Source organism: Stigmatopora argus, chromosome 17, assembly GCF_051989625.1.
Source record: "Stigmatopora argus isolate UIUO_Sarg chromosome 17, RoL_Sarg_1.0, whole genome shotgun sequence".
In the NCBI taxonomy this organism is placed as follows: Eukaryota; Metazoa; Chordata; class Actinopteri; order Syngnathiformes; family Syngnathidae; genus Stigmatopora; species Stigmatopora argus.
The window spans coordinates 9,928,158-9,940,909 of NC_135403.1; the positions used below are offsets into that span (position 1 = coordinate 9,928,158).

At 39.3% G+C, this 12,752-nt stretch overlaps 1 protein-coding gene across 1 annotated transcript; it reads right to left on the reverse strand.

Moving 5' to 3' along the window:
• Nucleotides 1-432: 432 nt before the first annotated feature.
• Nucleotides 433-12,423, reverse strand: tgfbr1b (transforming growth factor, beta receptor 1 b). Its single transcript, XM_077624209.1, has 8 exons — nucleotides 12,280-12,423; nucleotides 10,888-11,142; nucleotides 9,982-10,212; nucleotides 8,562-8,729; nucleotides 7,551-7,707; nucleotides 6,782-6,906; nucleotides 6,461-6,591; nucleotides 433-5,351 (listed from the first exon to the last, which is right to left on the reverse strand). Exons 2-8 carry the CDS (start codon nucleotides 11,051-11,053, stop codon nucleotides 5,226-5,228), a joined length of 1,104 nt encoding a protein of 367 aa, XP_077480335.1. The 5' UTR covers nucleotides 11,054-11,142; nucleotides 12,280-12,423; the 3' UTR covers nucleotides 433-5,225.
• Between the last annotated feature and the right edge of the window lie 329 nt (nucleotides 12,424-12,752).

The window sequence follows — 12,752 nt, forward strand, 5'->3', positions numbered from 1 at the left end:
TTTCAGTCTGTGTTTTCAAATGGGATCATTCAAATAAAAAAAAATCAATCATTGTCAGGCTCACATGATGATTTTTTATCATGAGGCATCATCCCTGTTTCTTCAACCTTAGAAGTTTCTAAAAATGTCTTTCCTTGAGTGACCCCAGATTTGTAAATGTAAAACCAATAGCAACATTCTAATTTACAGTTGGTTTTATGCAATATTAATTGGATAACTTGGTATAAAAACATTTCCATTACTTATCATTTAATGAGATCTTCTTTCTACTTCATACATGATCAAAAAGGCATTTAGAATTTCATTGTAAGTCCTGATTTCTTCTCACAATAATAAAAAGGTGAAACACAAGGGGAAAAATGTAATTGATTTCCATTCCAGGTGGTCAATTAAAATGTGTCACAACAGGATGCCAAATAAAAACACCAATGATGTAGTGAAACGTTTTTTATTGACACCATTTTATACTCCAGCTATGTTAAAAGTTAACATGTTTCAGTCGTCTAGTTCCTATGATCTCTCATTCAACTGTACACACTATGTAAAAAGTCAAGATAATAGGTTTAGAAAACAAAGAGGGTTACGTGGCGAGGCGCCTCGCCACTTTGACTCCTTTTTTGTTGTTTGTTTTTAAGACAAAAAAGCATATTGAACAAGGCATTTGTAGCAGAGCTCAGAATGGGACTTGACATCTGCAAAGCACTTTTGACTGTACAGCTCACATAGAACAACACTACCAAAACAGGTCATATACAGATCATGAATGGCTAGAGCAATCTTTCTGTCCCTAAACAAACAGCACGAAGCCGTGTGACTAAAAAGAAGGTACCACAGAAGAAAGAAAACAAAACTTCTCTTTAATTTCTTAAGCATTTCATAGAAACCAAAAAAATCGGAGTAAACAAATAGACTATATTTACAGTGAGGTAAAACACATTGGTCTTTAAAATGGAGGTATCTTCTTTTAGAACGTGATGTTTTCTTAAGATTGATTACAACAATGATCCGCTTCTGGATGACTTCAACAAAGGGACAATCACATGGAGTTTGGGAATTGAAAAGTTAACCAAAAAAAGCATACAAAATAAAGCTTTTTGCTACTTTTAATGGCAAAACAGCTTCACTGCAACCTTTCTGAGCACTTTGATGACCCAAGCCTTCTTGACGTGGAATATTTCAATCCCTGTAGTAGGTGAGTAGAGGGCTACAACGTGCTTGTTTTCCTGAACCGTTTTAGGAGCAACTCTGATCCTCTTCACAGTGTGTGGATCACGTAAGCAAAAGACAACGAATCGACGAACCAGCACGGGCAAAATGCTCGCGGTTTTTGCATAAAATAAGAGAGGACGACCTATTTTGCAGATATTTGCAAGCTGCCGTCGTGACCTTTGGTACTGGTCAGACACTCTCGGAAGCTGGGTCGATACATTCACAGCTGTTCGTGGTGTGAGGTGGCAGAGCTGCTGGCATAGTTGGCGGTGTCCCTCATTGTGATTTTTTTTCAGCTTTCCAACACACGGTAAGAAAACTACTGCTACTGGTCTCGAAAAGGTATACAATACATGAATACCTGGCAGGCTTGGGGCACAAAGTTGCTTAGAAGCAGCTCACATCGATTGAATAATTTACAGTATATTCAAAAATGTGATTCGTGTAGTTCTACTCTGGGTTTTGATGGCTCGTGAGTGTCAAATTAGCGTTTCAAAGTACGCTATCCCTGTTAGTACCAATGTCTTTTTGTCCCCTAAGTGTATTCTAGAATTAAATACACATGGATATCGAAGTCAAGTGGAACCTGAGCTGAGCTGCACGCTGCAGTGAAGTGTGGCCCTTGTAGCTATGAGATTTTAGCACGTGGAATGAAAAGACAGAATTGCAAACAAAACATCAAAATTGTAAAAAGTTGAAGAAAAAAGCTAATGTTTCATTTTGTTTGTGTACAGTTGAGTCACCCTGGGTTTTGAGAAGAAAAAGAATGACAACATACAAGGCTGCTGGTGACTTTTAAGACAAAAAACAAGGGTAATCCAAGTTAAGACATTCCAGATGTGATGCTGTGATGCTTTTATCATTTTTGTTTTGTAATCCCAGAGAAATAACGCCACAAATTTAAAACAAGCCGCAAAGCTACAGTCCCACCCTGCCCTATTATTCCACCAAAGCCACCAATCACTTTGTCCTCTGAGGCCGAGGCAGATCAATCCATCACGGGAGTCACAGATTGTTCATTTTGATTGAGCAACAATATCCACTCGATTTCTTGTAACGGGAAAGGAGTTTAGGTTCTCTGAGTTTATTTAAAGGCCAGGATGAATGACAAATTTGCTTGAAATTAAACTATACTTCAAATGGTTCTTCATAATTCATTGCAATTGGTAACAAACTATTTCAACGAAGTTCTGAAAAGCCATCACACAGAAAAAAACTGCCGTTTCAGCTCAATGCTCAAACTGTTTCCTGTCATGGTGTCTCTCCCATCCCACAAAATCCAATCAAATTGTTCAATCGAGAATTAACGGATGTGATTCGCATTGAGCAAATGACTCGATTTTAAATGATTTACATTGATGGCAGCTCGCGTCATGTCAAATACATGAGCAGCACGTCAATACGTCACCAAGCTATTAAGAAGACCGCTGGCGATGAATTGCCATGCCGTAAAAACACTGCTGGTCAAAATGAACGTACGTTAAGATTTCTATGGCCCATGTAACAAGCTGCAATCAATTACATATTTTGGTCTCTGTATTACATGGCTTTTAGTCGCAAATGCAAACAAGTCCGATGAATGAAATGTACAGTAGCGCAATACTGGCTACACACACACAAACAAACGAACAAAAAAACACTCAAACCAATGGTTATACCAGGTGCTACATGGTATTTTGGCTGGACAATTAATTAGCGAATTTATTTTAATACAGCCTTGAAAGAAAAAAGAAAAGAAAATTTCATGGGGAAGAGTACTTTTGATGACTTTTCTCTAATATTGCATTGGACATAATTTTGGGTTACTCTACATTTAGAGGATTGACTTGGACCCACTTTTTCCTGTCTAATTCAAGTCAGCTTCTTTTTGGGAAATTTTATTTACATGATGGAACTTAAACTGCATGGAAAGCCATCTTGGTTCAACCATTCTTTGCCATTGGCGGCTAAAGAAATAAAAGAGCCATCATAACTAGCTCTTACTGATGGAAAGGGTGAACAACTGGATCAGCTATTTTTCTTCAAACCAGTTTTGATGATGGCTCGCCTATGTACATAAAAGATCATGACGTTGGTCCTACAAGGCTCACAAGGATGAATCATATTTTTCAAGAATGTTGCACAAAGTAACCACACCCAAGAAATCTATGTACACAACTTGGCAAACCTATGGCTTATTCTCTTTTTAAACGATGTTGCAGAGAAAAGAGTTTTTTTAAGACCACCTTGCACTGCTCCACAAAACCGGAGTTTCACATTAAATTCAGAAAGCAAATAGATTATATTCACGGGGAAATATGTTTCATTTTTTTGAACGTTTAAAACATTTCTGTGACACTGATTGCCCCGAAAGAAACGGATTTAGACGGTGAATGTCTGCACAGGGGGGAGCTTTACAAAGAGTGGTTTGCTGAGGTGTTTGTGTGTTGACGTGTTCAGAGGGCAGGTCATGAAATGGCACCAGAGGGCTGAGGCTGGGTTGTTGTTGTTGGCGTTGTGACACGTCTTTCCCTTCCTTCAAGACTTTTTAAGTGTGCATAGTACGAGCTGCTGTATGCTCGGCTTCCTCTGTCACACACATAATACATGCCACAAACAAACGCTTTGCACAGCAGGCATTTTTTTTAAGCACTGGCACTTTCTGGTAACAGCTGGACTGGAAGGCATGGTGGCAGCTGATTGTTGTTGTGATTTTAGAAGAGTACAGAAAATAGACGATTTATCTAATGTAAATTGCATATGATGCAGCACGTTTGCCAAAGGTAAATGAGGTCATCATGTCCAGTTTGAAATATTCTAAAGAAAAAAAAGATGCCCTGCCACTCAGAGGAAAAGAAAAAAAACAATAAATTAAACTGACCTTTCATCTCCATAATACAGGGGGAGATTGAGAAATAATACATCAGTAAGAAAATCAATACCAGGTGCAAAATTGGTGCAGCATTGAGAAATTTTGTAAAAGGTTCTGAGTGGACCGCACAGGGTGACTTAATACTATGGTCCGTGCTTCAGTCCTTAGTGCTACTCACATCCAACATTTATGATGAACAATAATTTTGCTTGAATACTATTTATCACAGCTGAGTTTCCAAACATGTTTTTTAAAAGTCCAGGCTGAGAATGACTTAATTTTGCTGCTCCCAGTGCAACAAAAATGTCAACGACTGAATCATGAATGACTTCTGACATTCAATTTACACTTTGAACATATTCGTTTCTTTTTTCTTTTCTTTTTTTCTTCATTAAAACAAGTACAAATGGCTACCCGTCCTGTGTATTTTTAACTCTAAAGTCAACTAATGATGTTTAACCCAAGACTAGAACACATACGTGTTGCGGGAACACTTGGTATAATGACATTCTTTAAAGAATGTGTGTTTGTGTTTGTAAATTGTCTCTGTGGGTCGGTCTAATGTGACAGATCGCATTAGAGGAAAAAGGTATTGAATAAATGCGAGTAGCTTAGAGCCAAGTGAGGTGAATAATGAAATGCTAATGTACAAATGAGGTGGTGATGATGAATATGTAAGGCAGCTCAGTGGTCTCTCCGGTGATACCAGCTGTCTGTCTGATGTTTGATCTACCTGAGGATGTCTGAGCAATGAAGGCCAGACTGGGATGGACTCCCGTTGCTCTAATGGGTCTTGTAGTCTTCTTTTCATGACTTAAGCAGCATGGAGGAAAATGGGCAAAGGCTTCCTTTGATGCCGCTCGTATTGCCCTCAGGCACTGCCGTCCGTCATCAGATTCAGCCATTTATCCACCAATCAATCCATCCATCCATTAATGGATTAGGGTGTGCGACACACCGACACGTCTTCAGCTCTTAAATCAAATCTCACCATTCGGCGAGTTAAGGGTGAGAAAGAGAGAGAAAATGATGTCTGAACTTCCCTTCCAATCCAGAGGAAATGAAAAAAAAATAAAAGAGTAATTTCTATGATACTGGTGTAATGCTAATGATATGGATGATAGTCACAAATATGTGCATGTGTGTGTGTTTGGTAGTTTGCGGTCTACATTTTGATTCCCTCCTGTTGGCTGAGCTGTGATAGGGTCTTCTTGATCCGCAGCGCGGTTAGCCGTGCGGCGCCGTTGGCATACCAGCACTCCCTCATGATCTTTGCCATAACACGTAACGCCTGTGAGAGAAAAAAATTGCAATACTTAACATGCTTACAACCTCATGATGGGCTTAGTCAGCCATATGGTGATAACAAGTTCAAATATGAACAGTTGGTCGATTCCTTGTCTATTAGCATTAATAAATAAATAAAAATAATATCAAGTTTTAGACTGTAGGAGATACCAGATGCAAGGAAAGAACATGATCAGTGAAAACTAATGTTCAGTTTTTAAATCAGGGGAAAACTGCAGAGAACATTGTGTCCATCGTTTTTGTCAAGGTCACTTTCATTAACTCATATTAAATCTGTTGGGTCACAGAAAAACAGATTCAGCATTATTTGCTGTTATTACTACCCTTTTGCCCTTACTTTTTCAGTTTGAACTCATTTTAGAGACCTTATATATATATATTCATTTCAAAGAAATAGTGCTACCCATTTAGCCTCCATACGCCTGTTATGATTAAACTCGAAGGAAGCCAGGGCGTCAAGGTTGACAAACTGTTGAATAAAACAACAGGCTGCTATAGGCTACACATGACAAGAGCGTTTAAAATGTTTATGATGCGCAAAAAAAATAAAACCTCAGTTGGTTGAGCCGGGAGAAACGATGCAGGTAATGTCAAGGCTTAATGTAAATTTTTGCATCGTTAGTTGTACCGTTGGATGCAAATTACACATTGCTCTGAAAAAACAGAAAGTTAATATCTAAACCTGTAGATAGCTGTGATATTGCACGGGTGAATAATCACATTAACATCTAAGTGAAAAATTGTATTGGATTGCCATTTGTGGTTGGTTGTCTAAGAGAAATTGTCCATGGACATTGCACAGTGTATACATTGATGAATTCATTCATTTTTATCCCAACCAAGTATGGGCAGTAGGTGGGAGACACTCTGAATTGGTTGTCAGCCAGTGGCATGTTTTTGGGATACAAAGTGGGGAGGAAACCGGAGTACCCGGAGGAAACCCGGGAGGAGACCATGCAAACTGCACATAGGAATGTCAGAACCCACCAGGGATTGAATCCTCATCCTCAGTACTGCAATGTGCATGTGCTACCTACTCTTTCTCTGTGCCGGCAAAATGTAAACACTATGGAATTATTTCATTCTTATTACCTCGCAGCTCTGCCAGCGGTTGGGAATGTTAGGGCGTAGTTTCTGCTCACAAACCACCTTTCTCATCTCCTCTACTGATGGATCAGATTGAACTAGGTCATAATATGGTAGCTGGTAGTCCTCGTGTATTCCTGGCAAAAAAATCCGGTGAAATTGTTAGCCCATGTGGTTTGCCTTTGTAATCTATTCAGGCCTGTGTCCCTAATAATAGGTGTGTCAATAATTCTATAAATATCTGTATAGTTTGCGCCATTTATCCATCACTCAGGCGGTCAATCTGTCAATCTTCCAGCCATTTGAGTAACCTCACTGAATCCTCACCTCCCATAGAGCAGCGACTGGCAATTTCCCAGAAAACCAATCCCATGGCGTAGATGTCAGCTCGCTTGAAAGATTCAAAGTGTTTCATGTTTATAGAGTCATCTAGTACTTCTGGGGCCATGTACCTGGAAAGAAAAACACAGGTCTGTTGCAAATGTGATGTACACTTGATTGTTTTTTTTTTTTAAACATCTACTTGCACCCAATCACATTGTAAAAAGTACATAAGTATTTTGTAGGACTTGATGACTGGGAAGAAACAAAGAACTGGATATTAATCAATCAATACAGCTTGGCATGACTGATAAATGACAAAGACAACCAGAGACTCCTGGCTCAGAGGGATATCTATCCTGAGTAGCACAATGCCACAACACTAAACATAACTAGCAGCCTGCGGTGCCATTTTTAATTCCTCAAATCTATAAGTCTAGTCTGTATTGTGTATATTGCAGACTGTTTTAAAATTGTCCGTGTAACTTATTTTTCCACCCTTTCTAAAAGATACAGTAGATGTCTCACTGCCATCTCAAATGATTTGATCTGTGACTGAAATTAAAGTTCCACCATGAGGACTGGAATATACAACAACAGTAATAGATGTGTGACATATGGCAATGTCAATTAAGTACTTCAACGATGTTCATTTTGCGAAATTCAAAAGTTAGGAAGAACCCCGGGGTCACAGACGGAACAACAAACATCTACTGTGAAAGAGCAAAGCCACGACCAGTTAGTATAAGTGATTGCCAATGCAACAAATCTTTACCTTTTGGTTCCCACCCTGTGATTTGGAGCTATGTCGATTGTGTCAGTAGCAGAGTCATGCCGAACAGCTAGACCTAAATCTGCAATGCAGCCGGTTCCGTTTTTCTTCACCAGAATGTTTTTGGACTTCAGATCTCGGTGGGCAATCGCTGGTTTACCTGAGGACAGTCATATACATCCAAAGAAAAGTATGGATTAGCTGAAACATGATATTGTAGATAAAGAACATCCATGTTTGATCCTGAACTTTCTTTTGACCCTAGAGTTGTTTTCCATATGCTCTTACAGCTAATGTATGCTTGTCTCCTGGCAAATGTGCGCAGTGTTTAACATTCTGAGCCTGACATGTAGCTCTTAATTTAAGTGTTTCCTTGTATTGGACATCCTGACCTTGTAGTAGACTGAAATGGTCAGGATATCCACTCCAGAAAGGATTGGCAACTGCCTTTAATGTTTCCCACACAGGCTAAAATAATGGTCTTGCAAATAGTTTGCTAATTATTCTACCTTAAAATTATAGGGAGCAAAAAACTGTATCAAAATGGCTTGTGCCAGTTGTCTTGGGATTTTTTTTTAAAGATTCCCTTTCAACATTTTAAATATTTTAGATATTGAATTACCCACTGATTCCAGGGTGCCTCAAGTGCCAAAAGCATAAGACATGTGTTTGACGGTTGAAGAAGCTCTTCAGTTTTCATCTTTCTGCCTCAGGCAAACTCGAGTTTACCTTCCCGATTCGCTTCTCTCGTTTGGGTACAAGCAGTTTTTGAACAAGGGCAAAAACTGATGCAATTTGGAGTTATTTTCATTTTCTATCTCTGGGCTTAATGGAACGTGTACAAAAGCATTCAGCAAACAGCCTTGCTCTACGGAAAACATTCATTATCATTATTATTTATTATCGTTCATTTTGACCTCTGTCTCCACGAGGGCATTATTCCTGGTATTTTTTAATCGCCTGGTCGAGCCAGATCAAATAAAATATATTTTATTATTATTCAGGGTTACTCACCCTGTGTGCCAACAATTTCCATGTGGAGGTGGGCCAAGCCGCTGGCTGTCGACAGAGATAGCTTGATCATGCCTTCAACAGTGACAGTGTAGCGGTTTAGGTAATCAAACAGGGAGCCATGCTCATGGTAATCAGATACGAGCCACAACTGAGTCCATGTGCCATTATCTGCAGAGTGGAATAATTTAAATTGAGTTAATATAGTAAAAAACACAATTAAAAGCAATAAATAATGCTTATTTGTGTTGTTTTTAGTTCATGTGTGATCATGTCTTAAAATCATTGATTGAAATTCCCACTTCAAGGATCCTCTCATAATCCTTACATCATATAAACATAATTTCAATTTGTTAAATGCCAGATCATTTATTTTTTAACATTTTTTGGGAAAGCTTGCAAATTCCACACGTTAAGGTTGGAACCCAGAAGGGTTAAAACCCCTCCATCTCGGAACTAAACAAATTAGAGGTCAACCAATTTTTGCCAACAGATGTGTTCATTTTGGATGCTCCATTGTGCTTGACCAGAAAAAAAATAGAAACATCACTGTCTAACATTGCACTACACAATTGATGGGATTAAACACAAGAGCTGTGGGATATCTGGTATGCACCCTAAGGCTATGTTCTGACTTGGCTATCCAACAGAAATATTTTATAGTGTGACATGCAATACATCCATACGTATGTGTGTGTTTCTTTTCTGAACTGGGTACCTTACTGATAAAAATGATTTGGCTTTATTATTATTTGGGACCTAGTATGTGAAATAACTACGCCTGTATAGGTATATATTTTTTTCTTAAAGAAAAGGTTTTGACTTTTTTTTCTACCTTAGGCACACAAAATCCTGATCGAAGTCAGTGGAGCGAATAGTAAGTCAGTATTACATTCACATTCCGCTGCACTGCGACAGATGCCTTAAACTAGGCTTGAGTTTGAGTTAATTTTATTCTGGGGATTAGTATTTGGGGAAAAAAAACAGGAAAAGTCGTGTTATGGTGTGTGTGTTTATTTGCATGTGTGTTTTGCTGATGTGATGTTTAACAGTGTCTAATGTCTGCTATGTCTTCACTAGGGAGTTTTACTCCTCCACACAGTCTCGCAGTCTTCCTATTCCCACTGAACAACCGCCTGCACGACTTCACCTCAAGCAACAGTTCCCGTCTGAAACCTCAAGGCTCACCTGTTTTCAAGCAGCCAACGCACATATTTGCAGATGAACACATTAACATAAAGATGTATTTTTAGGCACCTTGAATTGATTTTCTATGCTTTGAGGAGCCTTATCAAACTTTCCAGATGTGCATTCATTTCTCAAATGATAATATGGGTTTCGTACATCAATCTTGAATGTCGTTGGTGTTCTTATCTTGATCTTGCACACAAAAACAACAACAAGCCTTTTTGGATTAGCTCACCTTTGTTATCTGCGGCAATGAAGCCCAAAATGTTCTCATGTCGCAGCATCACGGTCTGGTAGATCTCAGCCTCTCGAAACCAGGACCTCTCCTCCCGGGAGGAGAAAATCTTTACAGCCACTTCCTCACCACGCCATTTACCTCGCCACACCTCCCCAAAGCGACCCTTCCCTATGCTCTCCTGGAGGACGATGGTCCTGGCAATGGTTCTCTGGACAAGAAGTGGCAGGCCTAAAAACAAAGCATTATGACTATCAATGGCAACTCCTTAAAAAACAGGTGAAAAAGAATAGTGGTTAATACTTCAAAACTTTGGGTAAATAAGAATGTGAATATGCTATCCATTGAGAGGTCAGGAAACTACACTGCAAAAAAAGTCTGTCTGGCTCACACGGCTCAATTATGAATTGGACAAACTGCTGAGAATGAAAAAGAAAGGTAGAAATGAATTTTGAATCCTCTATTTATACAAGAATCCCTCCACAACCATACAGAGAAAGTCTGATGCAGAAAAGTAATTAAAAATAAAGGCCAAACAGTTATGCCACACCTCACTTTTACACATTGCACCAGTCGCATGCTCAATTGCACATTGTGCAATATGGTGTAAAAAGCTAGAAGGATTGGATCCAAGTGCTTTCTTGGCAGCGTGCACAAGGTGCCAAACACTCCATAGAGAGATGACTGAAGCCTGAACAGACAAGCATGCGAGCCTTGCCTACACAGAGAAAGTGTATATATATATATATTTTTTGCAGACATTTGTTTGATTAAGCAGCAAAAAAAAATCGTGTCATTGAGTTTATTATTCAAAATTGAGCTGAAGTTTATGAAACTGCACCAGACTGCAATTGCTAACAGATAAAGACCACATTTCAAGTACATCAACCACAATAAGTATCATACCTGAGCCAGAACCTGAGGTGGTCATATCATAGATTAGGTCCTTCAGTGTTGTCCCAACAGTAATGAAGGGGTGGTCCATGGAAGGGTCCTCCTCATTGGGCACCCGGTGGTGGTGATGATGGTGGGCCCTAGCCGCACGGTGGCTATGGCAAACATAGAAGGCCATAACGAGGAGCAAGCAGAATATACACACTGGTCCGGCAATTACTGCAGCAAGAGCCACAGGTCCCAGAGATGGAGTCTTTGGAGTGGGGACTGCAAGGGTAAAAGAGAACACAAATTGAGATTTAATTAGGGTGGAGACTGTACCTTAAACTGTTACGTATTGTGGTTCTGAATGACATTTGTAAAATAAACAAAAATTGTAGGAAATGTCACGTGTGGTTGACTCTGAGTGTCATTTCAAGAGAAGAAGACAATTTGGATTTGAATCCATATCAGTAGGTGCTACAGACCAGGAACAGGAACAAGACCAGAAAAAAAGCCTTCCTGGTCAATGTAAGAAAAGAATAACCGAGTGATGTGAGAGTACCAAAGCAATGGCAGAGTAACAAAACACAACTGTTCTTGTAGCTGACATTGGGGCAAGGTTATGAAAGCAACGTCAATCAGAGAAGAAGATGACACAGGGGTTGAAATCACAATTGAAGTCCCTCCCATCAAATAGGCCAAGGGGACTGAGATACATGGTTGTCACCTTAAAAAAACAACAGAGGGAGGCTAATGTGTCAAGCAAAATATAAATCAGTCCTGGATGACCTCCCAACTGGCAACAGATACCCAAGAGGATCAAAGCTTAGAAATGATTTGAAATAGAGTTGGTGTGTAATTGTACTTAGACTACAATAGCCAAAACTCTCAATGAGTTTAAAATCTTTTACATACAAAATAATTATTGGGTTTCAAGTTTTTGGCTAGTGTGAGTAAAATTTGAGTGAACAAATAAAGCAAAACACTTCAAGTACATCAAAAATGCCATCATTATAAAATGCCAAACGTCACCCACCTTAGTAAACCTGAGCTGTGTATTCTATTGTTAACAACGGATATCTTCTGTACCTTTTGTTTGATAAGAGGATAAGAAATAAGAACCCAGGTCAACCTAATTTCAGCAAACGTCAAAGGATTAACTCTGCGTGTGTTTTTCCTTTTTCCTATTAGTTTTTTATTACGAAAAAAATTGAAACGGATGGTGTTGTTAAGGAAAAAATATATAGGATTCACTCGAATTTACTGGGAAGCAAGAACACATCCAAGAAGAAAATAGCCGGGGTATGTTGTTAATTTTGAAGTCTCCTAATAAAAGAGGATTTGAACCTCAATACAAATCTGAGAACAAAACTCAGTGGAAGTTCCTTTCGAAATGATTCAAAGAATTATGCGTGGTCTCACCAGGGAAAACGGTAAGGTCAGGGTCCTTGTTGCAATAATCTGTGGTACAGCAAATCGGATAAAGGTCTGGGTCATGCTTGAAGGAATGGGCACAGAGGAAGGGTCGATCCCGCGGGAACAGTTCCTTATCGGGAATACACTGGCGCTGCTCCGTCGTCCACTGGGTGCCTGTTTTGCGGATATTGGCGAAACACACCCCATCTGTTGTACAGCTCGAGTTGGCACTGCAACGTTCGCAGTGACACTGGAGACCTGCAGCGAGAAGAAGAATGGTTAAAAATGAGATTAAAGTATTTTAACAAATATCAAATTAGACAACACATATTCATTCATTCATGTGAACAAATACATGACATTACATGAATGTTCAGTCTTTATGACTTCACCCTCACACACTTCTTCCACCAATTAAAAGGGGGCCGGGGGCATTAAAACTCACAATAATCTGATGAAATTTAGATCCCGCAGAATAG

What these genes read in the sequence shown, in the direction of transcription:
- tgfbr1b (XM_077624209.1), bottom strand. Translation starts at nt 11,053, where the DNA reads ATGGCCTTCTATGTTTGCCATAGCCACCGTGCGGCTAGGGCCCACCAT. An exon ending in CACCTCAGGTTCTGGCTCAG is followed by an intron (nt 10,213 to 10,887) that starts GTATGATACTTA and finishes CTTTGTTTTTAG; the next exon opens with GCCTGCCACTTCTTGTCCAG. An exon ending in CACAGGGTGGGAACCAAAAG is followed by an intron (nt 6,907 to 7,550) that starts GTAAAGATTTGT and finishes TTTTCTTTCCAG; the next exon opens with GTACATGGCCCCAGAAGTAC.